The following is a 25,076-nucleotide window of genomic DNA, read 5'->3' as shown; positions in this document are numbered from 1 at the left end:
GATGGCAAGAGATGCTTCATCTCATACAAAATGTGACTCTGTGGCTGGTGGCAAAGTGCTGTTTGGCATTTCTTTTGATGAGTTCAAAAGGCAGGACGTGCAGACACCCTTCCTGAGTCAGACTCTTGGTGATTTGCCTTGGCTAAAGATTTAATTGCAGCTGTGCAGATTTCATAACTATTTTAGTGAAGCGATATACGCAGCTCTTTTGTGTTGAAGGACAAAATAATAATGCAATGTTGTATTTCATACACTGTGAGATACATATTTCTGCTGTTACTTCAAATACTGGTTGCATGTCTGAAGTAGGTATTACTCCACCTTCAGAATAACTGTGATTGGATTAAAACATGTGTAGTGCCTTGTAGCTTTTATTGTACATAAGTACACTTTTCTTTCATTAAGCTGCTGTAATGAATAGGTATGAAAAATAGGGTTGCACCCATGGATTAAAAAAATCAAGAACTGCTGAGTAAGTTTAAAGAAGAAAATGTAAAATTGTCCATGTTACTAAATGTTTGTTCCCTTAAGTAGAACAGAATTGTAACTGGATAGTTCTGCTGTCTTCAGAAACGTACTCCATTTTCTATTGCCTGAAGCATAGCGATATATAGAACATCATTCTGGTGTTATGATCTGATCAACTGAGAGGAGTAATCTACTAAATCTGTATGAAGCTGACTTCTGTTATTTCAAATAACAAGGTAAACTGGAAGCCAGCCAGCCTAGTGGAATGGGGCATTGCCTTTCATTTTCTATAAAGTTACAGAAATGCCTTTAAAAGAAGATTTATACTGATGTTCTTAATGGATGGGTTTTTTTAAACAGAGAAGTCTTACATTAGAAAAATAGGAATTACAAGTTTTACTGTGCGACTTCCACTCTGGTTTTGGCGAAAAGAGAGCATTTGACATTATGCTAAGAAAGGTGGTTATGAAAAACTGCTTAGTTGCTGTGAGTTAAACTCAATTCAATTGAATTTTAATTTTAAAGCAGCTAATTCTTGGTACACGTAAAAAAATTGATTAGAGTGAAGGCTTAGAAAGCATTAGTGCATTAGGAATTTTGGTAATTTGGTACGGAAAACAGCATGAAATGTAGATAACATCTTCTGTGTAGAGAGTACCTGAGTTTTTTAACTTGTTGCATGGTTTGTTAAACTTCTATATATCAAGTTACTAGTTTTAGAAAATGTTTAAACTGGGAATAATAAAGTTGTTTTGACACCTACAATTGGAAAAAGGTTTTGCAGAGGCAAAGAAATTTTGATTAGACTGTATTTCTAAGAGGAGGTGAAGAGTGTGCTATAATTCCTACTTTTCATTACGGTATCATTGTTATGCTGAAATCACAGACTATGATAACCAGTGTTTATTTTGAAATCGCATACCCTGTACAGTTTGCTAATAAGTTAACTGGTTTGGAGGTAAGTGTTACTGGATATTATTTTTGAAAATGGCACATTGACTTTTGTCATTCGTTTTGTTTTGCCTAAGAACATTTTCTTGAATTTGATTTTGCTTTGTAGTAGTGAAGACAGTTAACTTGCTTTACTTGGATCTGTGTTAGCCCAGAGGAAGCCATGCTTATGGCCATTTAGAGAAAGAAATGGTTTAGTACGCTAACTCCATTTAGTACCTGAAAACAGTATGACATTTCTTAGTCTTCCATCATGGCTGCTAAAATTCTATGGTTAAAATTGGAGAAGTTTTGTATATCATGAATAGAATATTTGCTATGATGGCAAAATAGTAAAACTTCTGTTTTATAAATGAATTGGGTTTGTGTAAGTTGGGACATAGCGGGGCAAGGCTTCTTTGTTGTCAGATGCATTTAGAAAACAGAGGTTGCAGCAGACATTTGAATGGGTCCAAAGCTGTACCTGTTTAGATGTGACACACAAGTTCCACTTTCATCTTTCTCAGCCTCTTGGTTATTTCATGTGCTATCTTTAGTGGTTAAATTGTAAGACCTGCAGATGCAGCAGGAGATGACAAGAGTTTCGTTGCAACAGGTGTCCTATTAGAAGTCGATTAGGGAGAATTTAAAAATAAAGATGAGCAAAATGCATCTTGAAGTAAACAAAGTATGATGAGCTGAGAGAGAGGTAAGGAAAGAGGAATCAAATTCCAAAGATCTGCAGGATGGAAAATTTGTTGGGTTTGTTTCCAAATGTCATGAACTTTAAAGGGCGGGAAGGTAACGTGCTTAGCCCGAGTAGAGCGACCTCCTGTATGCGAAGGCTGTTGCCTTCTTGCTGTTTGTAGCTCACAGGTTCAGAACCATATGTGCTTGATTAACAGCAAAACCTCTGAACCTTTAGGAGGTTGCTGTAGTCTGGCAACTCATGTGCACAGTCGGAAGTGAATGGTGCAGAGCTTTGCTTAAGTAGAGGTAGTAAATCATCAGGCATGTAGAGGTTGAAGTAAATTATGGAGCTCACATTTATGAAAACTTTTTTTTCTTTAAAGTAAGGCCGACATTGCCAAGGAATGAATTGTTAGTCAGAGTAGCTGTGTATAGAGTTTATTAATGCCTAGCAGTACAATCTCTGAAATTAACTCCTCTATCTAGAAAGTTGCTGCCTACACAGTATTAGTTTAGACCTTTCCGTAGGGTCTTATCAGGTGTCTGATCACAGTTTTTAAACCAGTAAACTTTTTGGCTTTACCGCACAGCTGCAAATAGTTAAGAATGTTAGTTATATACGTTTTATATATATAGTTATATGTGCGTGTGTATATATGCACATTATATTATATTTTTTCTTTAAAAGAAAAACCCACGGCAGCTGAATAATAAAGAAGTGCATTAGCTCAGATATTACAGCACATTAGGATGGGCTCTGGCTTCTAGTTTGGAACATGTTGATGCTTGACAAGCCTGGTATAGGCTGAAGAGCATTGTCTGCACTAATCTATATATTTCATTGAATTAATATTTAAACATAATAGTTGAAAATAAGACTTGAAAGCAAGTCTTGTTCAGCTTTTTTTATTTGGGCGTTTGTTGGTAGACACACTCACAAAGTTGTCTTTTTCTATAGCTGTGTCTACTAAAATAGTGTAAACTAATCACAGTTTTTAAACCAGTAAACTTTTCTGGCTTTGCCAGACAAATACGAATACAGTTAAGAATGTTGGTTATGTATGTTTTATATATAATAGTTATATGTGCATGTATTTATGTATATGCACATTATTGATGGACTATGCAGAGCTTCTCAACTCCAAGTTCTTGTGCTAAAACAGGTGAGGTTGTTCTGAACTGAAAATTGCTGTAGGCTGGCTTGTTCTGATGCTGTTAAGTGAAGTACCCTTGAGGCTGTTTTCTTGAGGATGTGTGTTGGTTAAGTAGTAATTGACAGAATGCCTTAACCTGCATTTGAATTATATGGGATAAAACTTCTGTAGTCCTTGAGTGAATACTTTGATTTCTGAGTTAAGGCCTGTTAGTGCTTAGAGTTTGTGGAGCAGAACATTCCTTATCTTAGAGTTGTTCTGTGGATAAATTGGGAACTGATAGTTTGAATCCAGTCTGGGATCTTGAAGGCAGATAACAGTATATTGTTGGTATTATATTTAAAGTACCTGATTGGTACTATTTTTTTTTCTTTTTTTCTTTCTTTTTTTGCAGGCTGGAGCTCTTGATTTATTGAAGGAGCTTAAGAATATTCCCATGACCCTTGAGTTGTTACAGGTATGATTTTCTTATTGTTGTTATGTTGCAAATATTAACTCCATAATGGTGAATGTAAAGCCAGCAAATTTGGAAGAAGGTTGCATTATCAAAGTAGGTTCCTATGTAGAAATTCCTTGGAAGAATCAGTGTTGTTATAGGGTAACTAGTCTTTCACCCTGATTTAGGGCACTTAGCTTAAGTGTTTTCTTCCAGTAGCGAGCTCTTAAAGCTTATCTTTCTGTTTAATTTGAAAATAGTGAATTTTGTCATGGACAAAGGGGAAGAGCTGCTAATAAACTTACCTTATATATAATCTTCCGTTTTTACTAACACGGACGTGATGTGCTTCCTTCCTTCTGAAGGAGAATGAATCCAATTACAGCTGATACCTCTAACATAGTATTTTATATGTTATTTATATATTCTCTCACAAAGTAACTCAGTGAACTTTATTTGCATGTCAGTTTCAGAGTTTGTCATGTAATTAATCAATCAACAGTTGTTCCAAAGTAACTAGATATTTCCTATCTCTGTGAAAATTTTCAAGTGGCAGAGATAAATGTAAGACCTGATTTGCTGTGGTATCCATTTAAATTGGAAGAGACTGAAAAGTAGCTTTTTTCTAAGTGACAATTAATAGTCACAGATACAGAATTAGCTATAATGTTCAAATCTTATGTGTCAGTAGCAATGCCATTCTTGACGTATGCATCCTATATATCTACAGAATGTACTTAGTACCATATTACTAATACTGTTTGTAACAGAAGGTAGAAATTTAGAAGTGTCATCTTCATGCATGAATGAGCATGGCTGATATGATGCTGCAACCTTCTCCCCTATGTGCAACCTCCTTTAAAAAAAAAACAAACACAAAACTCCACTGAAAAAAAAACCCAAAACCCTTAAACCCCACACAAAACAACAACAAAACTCAGAAAACCCCTCTGTTAACCTGATTCTTTTGAGTTCCTTTGTGCAGGTCTTAATACAAAGCATTTGTGTAATAGTGTTTTTTTTGCCTTTGGAATGAAAAATCTCTCTGCAAGTGCTCTGGAAATTCTGTAAATGCTGCTGTGCAAACCTGTTCTGCTTGGGGTGAAGAATGAGGCTAGAAGGAGAAGCTTTACGCAGAACCGTGAGGATCTGAAGAATGTACAAGTAGAAAATACTCTTTTTTTTCAGTTGCAATGAAAACCTTAGAACTGCTATGAACAGAGGTGGATTCTTAATCTTACTAAGTACAAACAAGTTCAACTGTCTGCCTTTTAGGGTACTTGTGTGACCCTGACTTAATTTATATAGGGTTGCATATTAATTCTGGACAGTTCTAACCCACTTGAAAGCAGCTTATTTATGCCCATCCATATGGTAGGTACCTGGCTTTAGAGTGAAATAATATTTGCAGTAAAAGACTGTTTTTAATCTGTGTTGGGGTGGGCACCATATAAGTTTGTAACCACGATTTCTCTGTGTTACAGTAGGTTTAAAGGGATCAGGTATTTTAGCGTACTCTTGCACAGTAGGTTGACTGTAGCTTAGTTAAGAAATCTTTCTTAAGCGCCCACAGCTGTATTCAAAACAGTTTTGCTGTGTAAGATTGCATTTAGCAACATGTTTAAACTCATTACATTATTTCTGTTGAGAGTTTTATAGATATGCAAAGTCTGCTGTACCTTTTCTGTGTTAGTCTCCCAGATTTGCTTAAGCAACGGAGGACTCAGAGTAACAGTTGAAGTGCAAAGTGATCATATGTATTGCTCTGGTAGTGGATCATTAGTGTGCTGATGTCAAGAAGGGTGATGATCATGAGAAAGTGGGAGCACTGACTTCGTCTATGTAGATGGAGATATCTATTGAATGTATTTGAGCAAATGAAAAGCAGAACACAAGTGAAAAGCGTACTTCCACATCCATTTTTAAGCAGTTTTGAAAGCTGGCTGCACTGAGAAAAGCACTGCTAGCTGATATGATAGTTTCGTTATTCCTGTGTAGTAAGAGAAGTGACGATTTTTCCTGTAACACGACTGTTGCTTCAGTCTGAGCTGGCGAGGTCCGCTGAACAATTTACAGGTATGTGGAATAGGAAGGTACACATCAGTAGTCTGGACTTGTGCTTGTCTTGTGTCTTTCTCGCCTGGTATTTGTCAGGGAAAGCCGAAGTGGTTACAGACAATAGTATGACTGTGTCATATCTAACGAGGTTTATGTAAGCAAGCTGATCCTTGCTCAGCTAGGCAGGGAGCCAGTAGCCTTCCTCACACGTGACTGATCCGGTGGTCAGAATTGCAAATCTGTTTAGCAGCCGCACAGTATTAAAGGCATCGTGTCACTGGTGCTAATAGTGGGTAGGGCGCAGCTGAACAGTGAGGGAGACAGACGGTCTTTATTTTAAAAAACAGGTTTTACTGGTAGTTATGCGCACGTATGCAGAACTCGGCTGTGATGGACAGTCCTTGTTAATGACTTCTTGCCAGTTCACTGGTGAGCTGGGGAGACCTGGGAACGTGGAGGCGGTTGTTCTTCAGGGCTTAATTTGGCTCTGCTTTGGTCTGGGTGCTCACCAGTTCTCTGTCCTTGTACTCACTTACAATTTAAAGTTGGTAACACCTCTGCTTGCTTCAGTGGTTTCTTTTCTTCCACAGCTACGTTCCTTACGTTGTCTCATCGGGTCTGGCTTAGAGAAGAGTAGCTGCCACCGTATGCTTTGTTTTGGGTTCAGTCATAGGTTACTCACGCTAACTGTTGCTCACACCGACTGAAGGCTGCTTGGCCTACAGCTTGAAAGCTTCAGGGGTGAAAACAGCTGTCTTACGCTGTCTCTGAGCCCCTTTACTCTCACAAAGCAGATGAAAAGGGCTCTAGAATTTGAAGTGGGGAGGAATGATCCATTAAGAATGCATTTTGGACAGGCTGGGGAAGGTTTTCATATACCTCCACACTTACAAACTGGCACAGAGATACAGCACTTCCACGGCTTACACTGGGCTAGGCAAAAATACCAATGTTTTCCACTTGAAGTGGGTCTCACAAAAAGAGCTCCTTAGGCTGGAAGACTGAGGAAATTTCAAAGGCTGACAGTTCATCATTAAAGCATATTTTGAGAATATAACACTGATCTTGTGATTACCTGTGTCAGTTTGCAGGCTAATAAATCAGTAGGTTGTTCCTTTCCCTCTCTTCAGGCAAGGCCAGATCAGGTGCTCTGTAAAAGCAAAAAAGAGACCTGCATTCATGTCCTGCCTTAAGAAAGCCAGCAGTTTAGATAGTTACTATGATCTGTTTCTTTTGTGTGATCAGAGGAAGAAATTAATTTATCCAGTTAATTTTGAGTTTTACCCGAGTTTTTGAGCTTTACTTACCTAAATAAGCCTGTAAGTTGGTGTCTTTGCTGATGAGAGTTGGCCATGGTTGTACCCAGTTATCCGTGGAGGATTATTTTTTTTTTGTAGATACATTTTTCTCATTCAGGTACGGTCAGTATTTTATGGATTTCCAAGCACTTGTTATTCTTTATTGTCTGAATATAATGTCCAGAGTATGTGTTTAACATGTCAAGAGAGTTGGCTGTTACTGTTAGTCTGAGTGAGCAGAGTTCATCTTGAAACACTTTAGTTACAGGTGAGTAACCATCTGTTTTCTTTAATCCAAAATACGTGTTTAGAGTTGGTGCTCAGACCTGAGGCTATTTGATGGGTTTCCTTTGCTGAAATAGCTATGGAATATTTCAGTAGATTTCCCATCATTTGGCATAACCATGGTGCCCCAAAAAGTGTTGTGTGGGTTGTAAGGAGTAATTTACAGGGACAAATCATTTACATTTTTAGCGAGCCACAAAGATTTAAATTTTCTTTTAAAGGAGAAAGAAATTTATGATGACCTACTGCAAAAGTAAGTAGAATGAATTGTATTTACTGAGTCCTGTAAATAGTAAATGCAACAAAACTGAGCATCTTAAAAGCACTTTAAAAAATTTAGTCGTCAATCAAAATATGAAATTATAATAAAGTACTTGTATTTTTAAACACTCATCTCCTGTCGTAAAACTAAAAAGTGTGGAAATGTTCTACTTGTTAGATTAACACAGTAGTCGGAGAAGTCTTCTAAAATGAAACTTTTGTTGCTATTGAGCTAGATTTCTGTCCTCATCTTCCGAGTCCCAAGAGTGGATTGTAAATTAATGTCCTCTTCGATCCATAGGTGGCAGTAGTGCCAAAGGTTTAAAGCTTGTCACTATCTTGGCCTTTTGAGAGGTGGACTAGTCTTACTGTTTCTGTGTAAAAGCAGAACCCTCTTGTGCTTAAGATTTTAAAGAATCTCAGTGTTGCCAAAATTATTAAGAATCTGAAACGTGGTCTCTCCCAACTGAGAATTGCAGCTTCTTATACAGCCACTAAACGGGAATTCTAAAAGTATGAAGTTATTGAAGCAGTTGGCAAGCTTCTGATCATGCCAAAACATAAATACAGTGATCGCTTCACAGAAAAATAAGGTTTTGAGGCTAGAACCGTTGCTAAAAATTTTATGTAACATTAAGATATATATAAGATTTTCACGTTAGATGTTTTGAATGTTGTACTTAGTTTAGGTAAGTAATTCTGCAAAGCTTTTTGAAAAGGTTTGGGAGCAAAAATCTGATTGACTCCAGTTAACGCTCCTGTCCATCCTTCTGCCCTCCTACCGAAACTTCTGTGACGGAGACAGATGTATACTGTTGTATTTCTTTTTAAAATGTCTATGTTGTTAAAGTAAGTTTTGTAAAAGCTTGTGGCATTTCATCCTGATAGTCTTAAAAAAAAAAAAAAAAGCCCACAAAAGTAAGGAAAAAATACCTTAAAAAAATTATGTCACAGCACAACTTTATATATGTTTACTTGTTAAATTGTCTATATGTTGCCTTTTGTCATGTATATTTTTATTTCTTTTGCAGTCTACCAGAATTGGAATGTCAGTGAATGCGATACGCAAGCAAAGCACAGATGAAGAAGTTACATCTTTAGCAAAATCTCTTATCAAGTCTTGGAAGAAACTGTTAGGTATGGCGACAGAAAATCCCACCACCCCCACCACCCCCCTTTGCATGTTTTAACTGTATGCAGTCTTGATGCAAATCCTTGACACTGCCTCACTTTAGATGTGTTTGTGCTCCTGTGTAAGTATTGAAACTTTCTGCACTGATGTGGTTGGTTTTTACTCTTTGACTATCATCAGTGCATTACTGTGAAAGTGTATTCAGAGAAAAAGTTAATGTATTTTTATTGGGGCTGGCAAGCAGTAGGAAGCCATCTTCTGTGACATGACTCATTTCTGAAGTCTCCTTGCCTGCTGTTGAGCTGGAGTGACTGTTCTGCAGTACTAAGCGCTAACGAACCTGTTCTTGACTATTTCCTTTGTCAAATATAACAGGTACTCTGAAGAACTTGTGCAGAATCTCATATGAGAGTGTGGAGGCTTTGAAGTTTTGTTATAAAGTGATTTGTGAAGAGAAAAAGAAACAGTAAAAAAAATTGACGTTAAAAATCTGTTAGAACTTACAGGTAGTGAGAAACAGATCTGCACTTTCTAAAACTTTCATAATTTTAAACAACTTACTAATTAGTGAGTTAATACTTTTTGTTTAATTTCCCTTAAAGCAGTGAATGCAGTGAATGAAACCTTTCTGTTAGCAGGATTTTATTCAAGGGTATTTTGTAGTACTTAATTTTAATGCATTTGAAAACGCTCAAGTCTCAAACCATCCAGGTGTTTTTGCACATAGAGTATGCTGTACTCTATTTTGTTTCTTTGTATCTAATTTTAGGTAAACTACAACTTAGGAAGCTTCAAATTTTGAAATAGAAAACGGTTTACGTTATTTTTTACTTATTGAAATATTTGACATTCTATCTAGAAAAATATGCTAAATACCAGGAAGGTGTTAGAGTCCCCTGCCATTTGAAGTCAGCCTAATTTTTATCAATTATGAAGTATTTTATCAGATACCTTATTACTCTCTTGTAGAAATGACTTTGTGTCTGTCTGACAGTATATATTATGTAGAAATGGACAATTTGTTATAGCTTTCAACTTCTGTATTCTAGTAAGAAGCAACAACCTCTACAGCAGACGTATATTTTTAACCTACCTTTAAAAAGTTAGATAATACTAATTAGGTTAGTTTTAGTAATGAAATTTGGATGATACTAGATATGCTGACAAATACTTTTTAAGTCATGGTAATGGCTTTTATAATAAATTAGATGCATACTTTATAAAGGCTCTGATCAGAGTTCACTGGTAAATAGTGAAAATTATGTACTTCTTATGTTTAAATTTCCACTTAGAATTTGAAGTCCAACTGTATTCTATCCGATGCATAAAACTGGTAAGATACATAAGTGAAGAAATGGGCTTGCATGTTAACTTGAGTTACTATGAAGACTTCTAAAAGCAACAGCTGGATTGACCTAGCTCTCAATTTATTAATCTAAGTTTAAAAAAAAAAAAAAGGCCCTTTAAAAGTTTTGGGTTTGGTGTTTTGTTTTTTTTTTTCCTCTAAAGTTCACATTTTTGATACTTAGTTTAGGCAACAAAGTAGAGGAAATACTCTCTTTTCCCACAGAATTCCCAAGTTTTGGGAGTGCCCTCCGAGACTGCTTTTTTTTTTGCAGGGGGAGCTGACCTGCTTATCGCTGTCCTTTGAGCAAACAAATTGCTTTTTATTTGTTGAGACAGTAAAAATAGTCTTCTGTCTCATTTTTTTAATACAATGTCTTAAGTCAGTCAGACTTGTCTAAATATATTGTTACTTGTAGCTGACTGATCTGTAAGTGTTCAAACATTGTGAAACGTGGGGAGTATTCCTACCAGAGGGTGTTCATGCTGTAGAAGTCTGGAATAAGATGCTGGTGCCTGATGGTCACAGCAGGTCAATCTGAGTGTAGGCTGCTGCTGAAAAGGGTGGTCCTGGCTTCCCTTCTGCACAGGTGCCTCCTTGCTTCCTCCTGTGCTACAACTAGTGCTTAAGTAGCTATCCAGGAAACCACAGCTGGGAACTGACCGGTTGGAAACTAATTGTTCTGTTCCTTTCTTCTGCTTTAAATTTCAACTGTGTCAGATTTTTTTTGGTCCAGTCTGTTTGCAGTTGCTGTTTCCTGCACAGGGATTGCAGCAGTAACATACAGCTGTGGTGAGATGGACCTTCCCCTTTTGATGGCTTGCTACATTCAAATTGTTTTAAGACAGTTGGGAGGCTCTACCTAAGGCTGCTTGCATCAGGTGAAGTCAAACATGTAAGGAACTGGAAAGTAAATAGCAAATATTTGACATTATTCAGAACTGAATACTTTCTTCTTGAGGCAGTGGGTATATGACCTTTGTTCACGCTCTAATTTTTGTTACAGGACAGATATTATTGCTTGTACATTATTGTGCCAGGTCTAGTATAGTTGCAGTTGTGCACTTACCTAAAATCAAATTATTCCTGAAAATACAGCACTGCTTGTATTCAAATCTTATGTAGTTAAATTCTCCTTCATTGCACATGGACCTTGTATTAAAGTATGGTAGGGCAAATGTTTCACCTCTTGTTTCACTGCTCAGTAATTCGTAAGAACTTAAAATCTTGTAACTGTGGAAGAGAAGGTATCTGGGCTGCGTGAAGTATGGGTGGGAATCTTACAAAGTGCTCTTATTCTGTTTTGTCATTAGTTTTGACTTTCTCGGAAGAATACGAAATACCGTATGTTGAGCTGCTTGAGAAATCAGTTTCGATTATGCTGTTTATAGTGCATGTAAAATGGTATGGATCAAAGATGGCAACAGAAGCGGACAGCTGTTAATCGTACCAAGCATTATACTCAGAGATCTGAAGTCTTTGTGAGTTATTTTTATAAATGACATTTTGAATTTAGGCAAGAATTTTTGACTGTTCAGGCTGCATGTACTGTTTAAGTTCAATGCTATCGGAACTTACGTTTTAAGAATGCGTGGGAAACATGAGAAGAAAAAAAAGTAAGGTTGTCACAACATCACCAGATGTTTGTGGCTTTACCAGAGCCATGCCAGGGTACCAGTGTTTTTTCGGGGGGGATGGTGTGGGGTGTTGAAGCTGCCCAGCAGAGGGCTTGCAGGCCTTCTTGGAAGTGACTCGCTGTGGAAGCTACAGTGAAAGATCGCTCTTAGATGTTGCTGTAAGAACGTTAAACCACACAGCTGAGTTGGTCACAATTTACATAAGGAAGCAAATTTTCCTCTCAGAATAAAATACTGTTCAGTTAGAACACAAGATTTGCAAATAATGATTTTTTTTGCCAAGTAGCTGAGTATATAGAGTATGGTATGCAGAATCTGTGCATATGCATTTAGGTTATGAGGAGTGTTCCTTTATGTTAAAAAACAACAAAAAAAAATCTTTAAGGAGTGTAACATTCCCCATTGCAAATAATTACTTACTGAACTTCAATAAGCGTATACAGTAAAAAAGAATGTCCAGACCTCTAACTAAGTAAGCTTAACTCCAGTAAGTTTGTGTACTGAACTGGAAATGCAGAATGATTGGACAATAATCTTGACATCAAGTACAAGTGTGATCATCCAGTAATAAAAACTGAAAATGGGGCCATGAGCATTTTGAAATGCCTATTTCAAAAAAGGTGCATGCCTGAGTAATTTTATTTTAAAAGAATGTTTAAGTGCTTAATGTTGTCAAGAGAAGATAACATCAGCCAGACTTCACAGAAGTGTTTTACTCAGATCACTTTGTTCATGCAATCCTTTATTATTTCGAACCTGAGTTTGATTCTACTGGAACAAGCTGGTACGGTCTGGGACTCTCTTACAGGTATGTTAATGCTATCATGAGGTAAAGTTGTTCAAGGACATCTAGTAACCTACTGGCTTTGCTCAAAAAAATTGTAATTGACAAAGCAAATTCCTAAATTGCAGTTTAATAGTGTTTAAGAGTATTGTTTACTATTGATAAGAAGAGTACATGTCTTTATAAGATATTGAGTAGAATCAAGTGCAGAAATAACTTCAGTAATTTCATTTCCATATCAAGTATGAGCTATGGAAATTACCTCCTGTCAAATGTATATTTGGAACTGTTCCATGTATAGTTAGTAGATATATAATTTGTTAGGAGTATCAATGGAGAGATAATAACATATGATGCAAATGACATCATACTGAATAGGAGAAAAAAACATGTATAGCAAAGTAGTTAGTGTTACGCTCTTTTGTCACTTGGGATAAAAAAAATCTTTTAAAATGGCGAACAGTTCATACTATTGTTTCATTATAGATTTTCGATAATATTCCTCTCTATGCTAGTACTAGGAAGAAGCTTCTCTGATCTTACCTTCATGTCTCACTACATCTTGCAGAGGAATTGCTGACAAGCGTAGCTGCTTGTGCATCTCGAGATTATTTTGGTCAGGGTCTGGAAAATGCGGCCTGAAGAATTACTAAATATGAGGGTCGTTGTTAAATTAATGACTATGACATCTGTTACCCGTTCTCATATCTCTTTCCTTTAACTTATTCAAACTGAATACTCAGAAAATTTTCCAAGTTTTGATGGTGAAATCTGAATCAGTAATGTAAAGTAACCCACTAAATTAAATTCTCATGTGCTTCCAGGGAATAACTGGCCACCTTTTGTTAACATTTCTGAGAAATTCTTAGTTTAAAGAAATTCTTAATTTAAAGTTAAATTTAAAAATTAGTAACATTACATCTTTTTACTTTCTGGGCTTTTTTTTTATGTTACTAGAAAATGTTTTGAGTTCATGTGTAATATAATTAGAAGAATCTATGAGGAAGCTATTAATGGCTTCTAACATTCAGATTAATTGTGTTATCTCTGACTATATATTATTAGATTAAAAAATTTGTTCTGGTGACAGAGAACACTCATGTCATGTTTTACCCTGGAGAGATTATTTCACTGGGAAAGGTAGAAGTATCTTTCAAATTCATTTTGAGTCCCGGGTAGAAACTACAACGCAGTAGTCAGAATTTGATAGTCTTATTCCAAAGGCTAATAGTCAGTTCATGTTACTAGCTTGGTCTTTGTATTTTAAAGAAGCATTAATATAAGTTAGCTTATCTTATTTAAAAAAAAAAAAAAAGCTTAAAGATTTTTTTTTAATTACCTTCTCAAGCTGCAATAGCTAAAATTTGAAGTTACAGTTTTCAGTCCTCAAATTGATGACAATTTCAGTTTGTTTCTGAAAAATCATTTTGGCAAGTTTTAATAGCTGTCCAAAGTTGAAAAAGTAATTGTGCCTCTTTAAAGCAACTTGCAATTTATACAGTATAAATATTTATGATGTTCTATAGACTTCCTGATGTGAATCACTTGCGCATTGGAATTTTTAAATATCTTTCATAGAAGGGCCCTTTTTTCCGTTGTACTTTGTTAGAATTTTTGTGCTTGTTTGTAGTTCCCATTAGACGTTATTTTTCCTTTGCGTTAGAGTCTGGCTGTTGAATGTAAAATAAGTTAATTAGTAGGGACTTCTAGTTTCTCAAGGATAATTTTTTTTCCTTTCCCCAGAGGATATTTGAAATGCTGTCCAGCAGGCTGTTAATTGCGTTCTGTTCTTTTGTCAATACAGTATTTTAATAAAATAAGAAATCCTTATTAATGTGTGAGTTTGAGTAAGGACTGCTTGATACTGGATCTCTCCTCAGTGCTTTCCAATTTATGATCCATAAGAGTGAATGGCTTAAACACTTAGGAGAATATTTCAAGCAAAGAGAGAATATTGTTAAATTTATTTTCAGATTTCTGAAATTGGATTAAACAAAAGTGTCTATAAATTCTAATCTAAGTGATTAAAGAAATCTTAGTTTTGAAGACATTTTTGCCTGAAGATGGTCCAAGTTGTCTCAGCTGCTGAAGTTTGACTGTGGTTTGAGACAGGCTTGCATAGACTGGTCTGCAGGTGTATGAAAAGCTGTGCTTTTACGTCTTGCGTTATCCGCATGCCTCATGTATACCTTACCCTCCATAAATGGAAGAAGCAATTGGCGTATTGGCAGATGTTTTCAGATGCCTGCCTTCTCTGGTGAATCATAGAATGGTTTGGGTTGGAAGGGACCCTAAAGATCATCTAGTTCCAACCCCCCTGCCATGGGCAGGGACACCTCCCACTAGACCAGGTTGCTCAAAGCCCCATCCAGCCTGGCCTTGAACACCTCCAGGGATGGGGCATCCACAACTTCTCTGGGGAACCTGTGCCAGTGTCTTGCCACCCTCACAGTAAAGAATTTCTTCCTAATATCTAACCTAAATCTACCCTCTCAGTTTAAAACTGTTACCCCATATCCTGTCACTACACTCCCTGATAAAGAGTCCCTCTCCATCTTTCCTGTAGACCCCCTTTAGGTACTGATAACCTGCTATAAGGTCTCCCTGGAGCCTTCTCTTCTCCAGGCTGAACAACCCCCAACTCTCTCAGCCTGTCTTTATAGGAGCGGTGCTCCAGCCCTCTGATCATCTTTGTGGCCCTCTTCTGGGTGCGGTCCAACAGGTCCATGTCTTTTTTATGTTGGGGGCTCCAGAGCTGGACTCCAGGTGGAGTCTTGCCACAGCAGAATAGAGGGGCAGAATCCCCTCCCTCGACCTGCTGGCCACGCTTCCTTTGATGCAGCCCAGGATACGATTGGCTTTGTGGGCTGTGAGTGCACATTGCGGGCTCATGTTGAGCTTCTCGTAAACCAACAGCCCCAAGTCCTTCTCCTCAGGGCTGCTCTCAATCCGTTCTCCACTCAGCCTGTATTTGTGTTTGGAAATAGTGCCGGGCTAACTGGAAGTGTTTGATAAACTAAAACTAGGTCCCAGGTATACCATAGCGGTGTATTTGATGCAAAATAAGCAGGAGATACCTATGTCAGCTCTGAATTTGACAGCTTGTGTGCCAGAAAAAAATATGGAGGTAAATGGGCTGAAGCAGAGCTCAGCTCTAAGGCCGCTATGCTGCTATGTAAAACCTGATCTGTACCCCAAGATACCTGTTTGATCTATCAGTTTGTCTTAAAGCCTCTGACAAAAATGATCATGTACTTAAAAAACGATGAGGGTGAGATTACATGCATATTTAGAATTATGTATCATGTAATCATTTGTTGTCAGAGAGAGTAGTCATGTGAATGTGTATGTTAATATGCGTTCCATACCACCGAGTTCCCCTGAGAAATGTGGGGATGGGGCTCTTTTGGAAATGAGGATACTTTTAGATGCTTAAGCAAGGATTTGGATACCTAGTTCAGGACACCTTTGTGGGAAAGACTGAGCCTTATTAGATTTCCCTCCTATTCTTGATGTGTTTGTAGTTCTTTTTAAAGTTTGCAACAAATGTTTATGGATTTTGAAGTGTAATAGCAGCTTCATGAGGGCTTAGGGGGAAGAATTCACAAAATATAACTGTCGGTGATTGATGCCAATCTTGCTAGGCTTTCTTTGTAGGCACTGGAGAGTCCGCCTTTCTAGAGAGCAAATCAAGGCACGAGCTCAATTTAGCTACTCTGAATTCCTCTTTACAATAGAAGGGTGTATGTGTTCTCGCCAGGCTAAAGTTAAATGTTGTGATTGCCCTTTTCAATAACGGCATTCATCTTCATAAAATCATCATTAAACATGGCCTGAATGGGAAAGGTAAATTCACGTATTTATAAACACTAAGGCAAATAATTTAAGAGCTATTGCAGAAAACACTATGTTTGTGTCTGAAAAACTCCTTCAAAAGCATATGAAAATGATCTTTATATTTTTTGGCAACCATGGTAGCTTTCACACTACAGTTTGTTTGGTTCAGTCCTTTGGTAGAAATCCTGTCAGTATAATTAAGAAGAATGACATATATTTAGTAGGAGCTTATATTTAAAGCATGGAAGACAAACTCCAGAGACGATGCAGTAGTTTAAGAAGTTATTGTCTACCTCATGCAGCAGAGCTGGCAAAAATAAATCATAAAAGCCTACAATTTCATCCTGTCTTCACTGTCAGTTTAAGCAGATGCTGGACTTGACTTGAAGGATCTGAAGTGTTGTCATATTTTCCATTTGCTGGGTTGGGGAGGGTGTTGGGGAGTGGAAGGCTGTACTGCAAGAGAAGGTCAAAGCAGTGAGTGGGAGCTGCTCGCATTTCCAGCTGGTGCAGGAGAAATCATCAAAGATACTTTACCACTGGTTTAAATTGGTTACTATTTCTGGGTAAAAGAAAGTTTCTTATGTTTTGTATTTCCAGATGGACCTTCAACTGATAAAGATTCTGAAGAAAAGAAAAAGGAGCCTGCATCTTCCTCACAAAACAGCCCTGAAGCAAGAGAAGAAAGGTGCTTAATTCTTCACAACTGTATAAATAACCTCATTCAGTATAAATTAGCATTAAACTATTTGGTCCAATTTTGTGATACTAGAGACAGCTTCCACATTCTTTTCTGAAATACGTAGAGTTGCACAAGGGAAGTAAATCCTGCTGCTGACAAAGATGAAAGCTGCAGGTCAAGATACGGCCAGATCAGTTATTGCTTATTCCATCTGTGTCATCTGTCAAATACTCCTTCCTCACTCAATACTATCGCTGAGCTTTGAGAACTGTAAAACAACTTTCAGTCACAGCTTTGTGGTAATTGCACACATTAGAGGTTTAGAATGCTACTTCTGTTAGCTTTTATGTTTAATAAACAATCTCATTCTGCACTTTTTTTGGTAAATATAAAATACATGTTATCAGAAAAATGAGCCCATGTTAATGATGCCATAGCAGCTGAAAAACATTTGCAAAATAGTATCTGCAAACCCATTTCTTTTGTATGTTTCTGGTTTTAGTGAATCTTTCCAGCAGCCATTTTCAAATTGAAATTTAACCGCTAACCATTTGTCCTGATGCAAGCTGAAAACTTTTTTGGTTTACAGTTTGCAAAGCTACACTAATTGCTTGCTTGTGACCGTGGTACCACTTCAGTACAGTAAGCAGACTGAATGTTTGTGTGATATATCTTCACTATTTTTTATAGTAAAGTTCCATGGGGAGGAAGAAAAGATTTTGTGTTAATATAGAGAACTGAGAATTAAAACTTATATGCTACATAATGGAATGAAACACCTGCTGTGTCTCTATTGTGTGAAATACCCTGATGAATAGTCTAAAGACTGTTCTAAAATTGTATTGACTCTAGAGCTGTAAGTAGCTTTGAAAAGTTGGCTTGTGTTCTTTTTTTTTTTTGGAATAACATCAAATGGATGTAGGAGAAAACCTGTGTTTTGCCCTGGAACAAAGTTACATGAAGAGCGGCAAAACCCATTAATATTAGTTTTCTTTTTGCCTTATTTTAGCAGTTCAAGTAGCAATTCCAGCAGCAGGAAGGAGGAGGGTAGTGCTCCCTCAAATTCTTTCATCCCTTCTTTTCCCCGGGCTCCAAGCACTTCGGATTCTGTACGAGTGAAATGTAGAGAAATGCTCTCTGCCGCTCTCAGAACAGGAGGTGAGTTTTTTAGACTATATTTTAAAGATTAACTATTTCCTTCTTCTCTATTTCAGTCCTTCCTACTCTGTATTTTTCCTGCCCTGTAGGGTAGAATAAGCCCTGTTTATGTCCGTTTGTGTGTAAATACCCACAGGCCAGTTCACCCAAGTTGCCAGTAATGAGTAACCTTGACAGCATGGGAATGCATTGAAATACATTTTTGTTGATGATGATATGGGACATTTTGTGGCTTCTGTTCATCTGATATCTTGCCTACAGTGGAACTTCTTTTCAGGAAGGTTATTGTCTCCTTAGTGCCTCGTTTAAATCACAGAATGGTTAGGGTTGGAAGGGACCTCTGGAGATCATCTAGTCCAACCCCCCTGCCAGAGCAGGGTCACCTACAGCACGTTACACAGGACAGCGTCCAGGCGGGTTTTGAATGTCTCCAGAGTGGGAGACTGCACCACCTCTCTGGGCAGCCTGTGCCAGTGCTCCACTACCCTCAAAGTAAAGAAGTTCCTCCTCATGTTAAGATGGAACTTCCTATGTTCAAGTTTATGCCCATTACCCCTCGTCCTATCACTGGGCACCACTGAAAAAAGACTGCTCCCATCCACCTGGCATCCTCCCTTTAAGTATTTGTAAGTATTAATAAGATCCCCCCTCAGTCTTCTTTTCTCTAGACTAGAGAGACCCAATATTCTTCATATGAAAGATGTTCCAATCCCCTAATCATCTTCGTTGCCCTTTGCTGGACCCTCTCCAGCAGTTCCCTGTCCTTCTTGAACTGGGGAGCCCAGAACTGGATGCAGTACTCCAGACGCGGCCTCACCAGGGCAGAGTAGAGGAGGAGGATGACCTCCCTCGACCTGCTGGCCACACTCTTCTTGATGCACCCCAGGATGCCATTCGCCTTCTTGGCCGCCAGGGCACATTGCTGGCTCATGGTCATCCTGTTGATGGAATCTTTTTGTGGAAGCTGCTATTTTTTTGCCTTATCTCTGACTGAAAGTGCCACTATATACATGCCTGCCTTTCTACAGCAGAGTTCCTGTGGGCCTTCAGATTATGGATTTTGAAGCCTGCCTTTTTGTTTTGATTTAACCTTGGAAGGAATCTGTAAACTCTTTGACTGTTTGGGTGGTTTGGTTTTTTTCTTCCCCCCCCCTCACGTGCACTTGGGTGTCTTTAAACTGACAAATTGAACAATATGTTAGATAAGGAGCAAACTAAAAGTTGGACTCCTCAGAATGACCTGAATTTTTTCTTGTGGTTCCTTCTCTTCTGCCAGAACATACAAACCAGCTCCTGTTCCTCTGTTCTTAGCTTTGTGTAACCTGACCCAGTGTAAGCAGACTTCTGAATCACCCATTTTTACCCTCTTTACTCTTATTCTTTCTTCTAATTCACATAAATTCAGATACAGACAGTAAGCAAAGCTGACTGAAGGCCATGAATTTGTGGTCCTTTGGATATGAAGTTCATAGACTTCTAAAATAATTTGTGACCTGAAATTTGCATATAGTGTCTTAGTATTCATAATTCTATGTAGTCTTAATTTTGGCTAGATTTCCAAGAACTCTTTTTTGCTCTGTTACTTTCTACAGCACATATAAACTGATCATCCATGGGTTGAATGCCAGTCTCAAAAAAAGTTATTTTCTGGTTTTAAGGCCTTGTGCATGAGATTGAAGGAGAAATGTTGTTTGGATTACTCATTGAAGTATATCCATGTTAAAATGAGAAGGAGGAAAACACCTAATGTGTCTAATTTGACCTGAAATGTCTCAAGATAATTGTTTACTGTTTCTGACCAAAACCCTTACTCATAAAGACTTTTCAAGGTAGCTTAAGATAGGTGTTGTATTGTCTTCAAGGTTGCTGTGGTTAATTTCGTCTAATTTACATGTTTTATGACACACCTCTGCTTTGCATTAAAAAAAATATCTAATAACATTGATTCTGTTATTTAATTACTATGTTTCTAATGAGATCTTTCTCTTGCATGCTTGCAAAACATTAATTGCTCATGCTTGTATCGTGTGTGCTGAAAGAATTGATGAAACACTACAAAATGTTTTCGTTTAATAATAGTCTGTTCTTTGCACAGACATGTTCTGGAGATGGGTATTTGCCAAACCTATTAGAATGTTTAAAATTTTTCTGTATATCAAAGTGTTTTGTTACTACTTGTGTTTGCAACTAGATGCCAGAATTTTGGGGTTTGTGAAAGATTTACGGTTGTTCTGCTTTTTTAAACTTCTGTTGCTCTTCATTTCACTTTTTTTTGTTCTCCCAAGTAACGTTAACAAAGTCTTGAAAGGATAAGTATACAGTAAATGAAACTTCTATACAAAAGGAAAATTCATTGCAGTTGTTTCGTAATTTGCTGAGTTTCAGAGTTTTGAATGGGCTGTCCAGGATATAGAACACTGATGAGATTGTCAGTTGCTAATATTTTAATATTTGCTTTCCTCAGATGATTACATTGCTATTGGTGCTGATGAGGAAGAGCTGGGTTCTCAGATTGAAGAAGATATCCTTTGTTGTACGTCTATGTGCACTAGAACAAGACTTTTTTAAAAGCATCGATAATGTTAAAAGTAATTAACTTGATCTTTATATATTTTTAAAATCAATTTAAAACAAAAATAGCAAACTGTGTTCAACACGAGTGCAGAAATTTAGTGTTTAAAAAGCCAGCATGACCTAAATGATTTGCCTTAAAACATGTAGGAATGTGTGTAGGTGAGTGTGTGTGGGTTTTTTTCGGTTCAGTATGTTTTCCTTGCAGCAGCAATATTATATCTTATTCTGACATAAAATGCTGGGCTCTTCTATATTATTTTAAAATCTTTTAGTGTTAACAGTTTTAATATTTTCCCACAAGTTTATTTCTAAATTAATTTGGAATTTTCAAAAGGGTTGTTCTGGTGGCAATGTTTGAATAGTTGCATAGCAGATGTCTAGGATTCTTTTTATTTTGTTTTTTTTTGTTTGTTTGTTGTTTTTATTTTTCTTGGGGTATTCTTAAGCATAGAAATAGTCTAAGCTTCATGATTCTAACTTGCTAATGTCCTTTGGTAATTACAGTCAGACACCATTTCTGTTAAGGAATTTCCTGTTTCTGTTGCAAACCTGTTTTAAAAGTCTGTTAGTGAGCTCCAGTGTTTCAATATTTGGTTTAGAAATCAGTTAATTCTCAGGATGAGGTCAAAGAACTGGACATAAATTTATGGGTGACCTTTCACAATTTCAGTTGAGATCCTACTACCCAAAAATTGATGTTTCACTGACCATGTGCTAAACTATGATTAGGCTTCAGAAGGACGTGAAGTCTGCTGTGTTGAACAGAAAAGTAACTTGGTTGACGTTGGGGTGTGGGGAAGGACTTGGTCAACAGTGAAGTACATTGCTTTAGAAAAGTTACCCCCCAAAATGAATCCTTTATAGTGCTCTGTTTTACTTGTTAATGTTTTGTTCCTTAAATCCAAAGCACCTATTTTTCAAGAACTAAAAAACACTGATATGAAATACAAAAACAGGGTACGAAGTAGGATAGCAAATCTCAAGGATGCAAAGAATCCTAACCTAAGGAAAAATGTGTTATGTGGGAACATTCCTCCTGACAAGTTTGCCAAAATGACAGCAGAGGTAAGTAAAGCATAGTCTTGAACTTTTTCCCCTCTTGGACTTACATCCTGGCCTGTATTAGCCATAAGAATAATTGACATAAGTTGCGTGCACGTCTGAAAGACTATGGCTTGTTTGTGGCTTGCACAGCCTGAATTAGACAGGGCTGTGTTGGGGCAGAGGGAAGTGGGTTTTGTTAATGGTTCCTAAATACGTGAGTTTGTCTCTAAGTCAAAAGGCAGGTAAGCTGTTGTGTGCAAATTTCCTGAAGCACGGTATGTTCTGCCGTTTTTGAAAAGCCACATGATGTATCAGTGACAGCTTTTTAAGTTCAGGAGGATGTAAATATACCTGGCTAGTGACTCCAAGCTGCTTACCCATTCACCTTTCTGGATATGTAAGCGTTTGCCTGTCTTGCCATTTGTTTTTCAAATGCTAACCTCTGCTGTTATATTCCTATGCAAGGTATAACACTGTGGTTTTAAAGATCAGTCCCTCTCCTGTTGGCATTTTCAGTGTTCATTTAAAGCTTATCACAAATTTGGCAGAATACTTCAAATGATTTTGAAGGAAAGTCATCACACTTCCCCCCCCAGCCCCCTCATCAGGTATAAAGGAGTATCTTGGAGACAAAGGATTTAAATTTATGATCAAGTAACGAAAATCATGTTTAGCTTTATTCTAAAGGAAAGGTTTGGTCTGTTCTGTTTCTTCATTTTTTTTCTTTATTTTTTTTTTAATGTTCTATAGCTTTAGGTACAGATCGGGGCAAAGAGAGACTGATAAAGGAATGTGTAAAGAAAAGTAGATTGTATCTTCAGCGCGTATTTTGAGGTTTTTTGTTCTACCTGTGTGTACCTACATATGCACAAACATTTTGTGTTGTCCCGTGCCCATTCTTTGTTTTAATTAATGTCTTGGATTAAAATTATAATGGTTAAAAACCACCTTAGTGTTAAGATTACTTCTAAAGTGAAACAGCATTGATACAAGTTTTGCATTCCACATCTACGTGGGATGTGGAGTAAAACTTTATTGAAGAAAAATGTCACAACTTGTTTTTGCCGTGCACACCTGATTACTGTACGTTGTGGTGACCTTGTACAGTAGAGCTGTTTTAAAGAAAAAAGAAAATTGGTGAATCTGAGCTCTTTGGTTAATGTTCTGAAACGAAGTGTATATGACTTCTGGTAACATATGGTAAATTGTGGCTATACTGTATTTCTCAGTACAAATATGGAAGAAGTCAAAATGGTGTAAATTTTTCCTATAATAATCTTCCATAGATCAGTGAGATAATTATGCAAGGATCCAAATTAGGAAGAGGAGCTTTTTCCTCCTCTCTGGAGAATGTTTAAGTCCTCCTCTGCCTTGTCTCTGGATTACATTTCTGAACTTCAGAAATGCATTTGCATAGAAATGTTTCTAGGTGTTTAATATTGTAACTTTGGGCAGAGGGCCCGTAGCTGTGTTAAAAAAAAAAAAAAAAGAAGAGCCCAAAAAACCCCAACAACAACAAAACCAAACAAAAAAATAGCCCCCCCCCCCAATTTTTTAACTTTTTGTAGCTTCTGTGCTGTGAAATACCCCAACTTAGGTCTCATAAGATTAAAAATGTGTGGAATTACTTCACCTTTCATTTGAGTTGTTGTTTATGGATTCTAAATAAAAAATGGTATGGGCTCGCACAGTGGTAACGACTTATTTAAAACTAAAACTCTATAGTAAACTATCTGCTCCTTGTCCGTAACAGGAAATGGCAAGTGATGAGCTGAAAGAAATGCGCAAAAATCTGACCAAAGAAGCTATCAGAGAGCACCAGATGGCTAAAACAGGAGGTACCCAAACTGATCTGTTTACATGTGGCAAGTGCAAAAAGAAGAACTGTACATACACCCAGGTACCTGGTCATTCATACTCTTTGTTTTCCTCTTTCAAAGCTTAAGTCCTGTATAAAGATTGTCAGAGAAAAAAGTTTTAATTACAAAATGAACTTTTAACAAAATGCTAGCAAATTACAAAATATTTGAAGATAATTGGATCTATTTAGGTGTACTTACAGAAAGAATGTTTGTTGTATTAATTTAGCAATTCACCAAAGATTTTTTGTAAATCCAAGCTGAGTGTCTATACAGCCTGAAACATTAGTTTCTTTTCAATGCTGAGTTTTTACGAATTCTTATTATTATATCTTATTAATATGGTTTTATGTGGAGGAGAGCTAATTTACTGTTTTTAGTGTGTGTAAACTTTTCTTTACAGAAGGAATAAATAGCAGAAAATAATCATACATACTTATAAAATATATATACATATATATTTATATATATAATCTACTATTTGACTAACACCAGACCCTGATTTACACACGTTGCTACAACTCTTTTCTATTTTAATTAGGAAATATGTGCAAGAAGGAGGGTTTTAGTTTGTTTAGCAGCACTTCAGGGCATGTAATTTTGATCATAGGATCAGCTGCATTTATAATTTAATATTGTATATCAGATGCTTTAAGTAGAAAGCTGTTTTTGACTCATGAGACTTTTAAGCCTTTGCATCAGTAAATATATGTAAAGCTGTAATGAACATGTAGTTTTATGGCAGAATCTTTTCTTAGAAGTATATGAACAGTTTCTGTGTCAAAATGGATATTTTGGTGCTACTAAATCTGTCAAAACATAAGTTTATAATCGCTTTATAGTCTAGACAAAAAACCAGTTTCAATCGATACAGAAAGTTAGCTTGTATTTTTATGCAAATATGTTTCCTTAACGTTAACATTTGATTTTTAAACCTTTACATTGAACACATACTAACAAAAGTTGAAGATGATAATTTTCCTTTTCTGCTCTGGCTCTTGCCTTTGCCAAAGGTTCAAACCCGCAGTGCTGATGAACCCATGACAACGTTTGTTGTCTGTAATGAATGTGGAAACAGATGGAAGGTAAGACTGCTCTCTGTGTCTGATAGCAGAGAGCCAGGCTCTGTGCTTAATTTTGGTTTACAGGAAATGACAAGTGAGTTTCTGTTGAGTTTTGGTTACTTCTTAGCCCATTAATGATATTATGTGTTGATACTGCAAAGTAGCTTTAGATTAGAAAAGTATTTTTGACTGAAGGTGTGAGATCACACGTGTAGGGCAGTGGCAAAGGGGGAGAGAAGTCAGGACATTGACTTAGTCCTCGTGACATTTAGTTAAAATACTGCTTGGCCATACGAAGTAGTGGCAAGTTAGTCGCTGTGTTTTCTCTTTCTTCACCCAAAGATATTCTAACTACTTTTAATTTCTGCTTAGATGAGTGG

General features: G+C 37.0%; 1 protein-coding gene across 1 annotated transcript; it reads left to right on the top strand.

Annotated features, from left to right (window-relative positions):
* The first annotated feature begins 671 nt into the window (after positions 1-671).
* TCEA1 (transcription elongation factor A (SII), 1) lies at positions 672-24,860 on the top strand. The gene is given in 11 exon segments (XM_009889185.1): positions 672-704; positions 3,637-3,699; positions 8,612-8,717; positions 16,916-17,003; positions 18,007-18,155; positions 20,620-20,676; positions 21,640-21,794; positions 23,527-23,673; positions 24,646-24,719; positions 24,721-24,783; positions 24,785-24,860. Coding segments are annotated over 11 exon segments (1,011 nt in total).
* Positions 24,861-25,076: the final 216 nt, after the last annotated feature.

The sequence above is a fragment of the Charadrius vociferus genome, unplaced genomic scaffold (genome assembly GCF_000708025.1).
Source record: "Charadrius vociferus isolate BGI_N301 unplaced genomic scaffold, ASM70802v2 scaffold347, whole genome shotgun sequence".
NCBI lineage: Eukaryota > Metazoa > Chordata > Aves > Charadriiformes > Charadriidae > Charadrius > Charadrius vociferus.
This window is presented reverse-complemented; position numbering and strand designations above follow the sequence as displayed.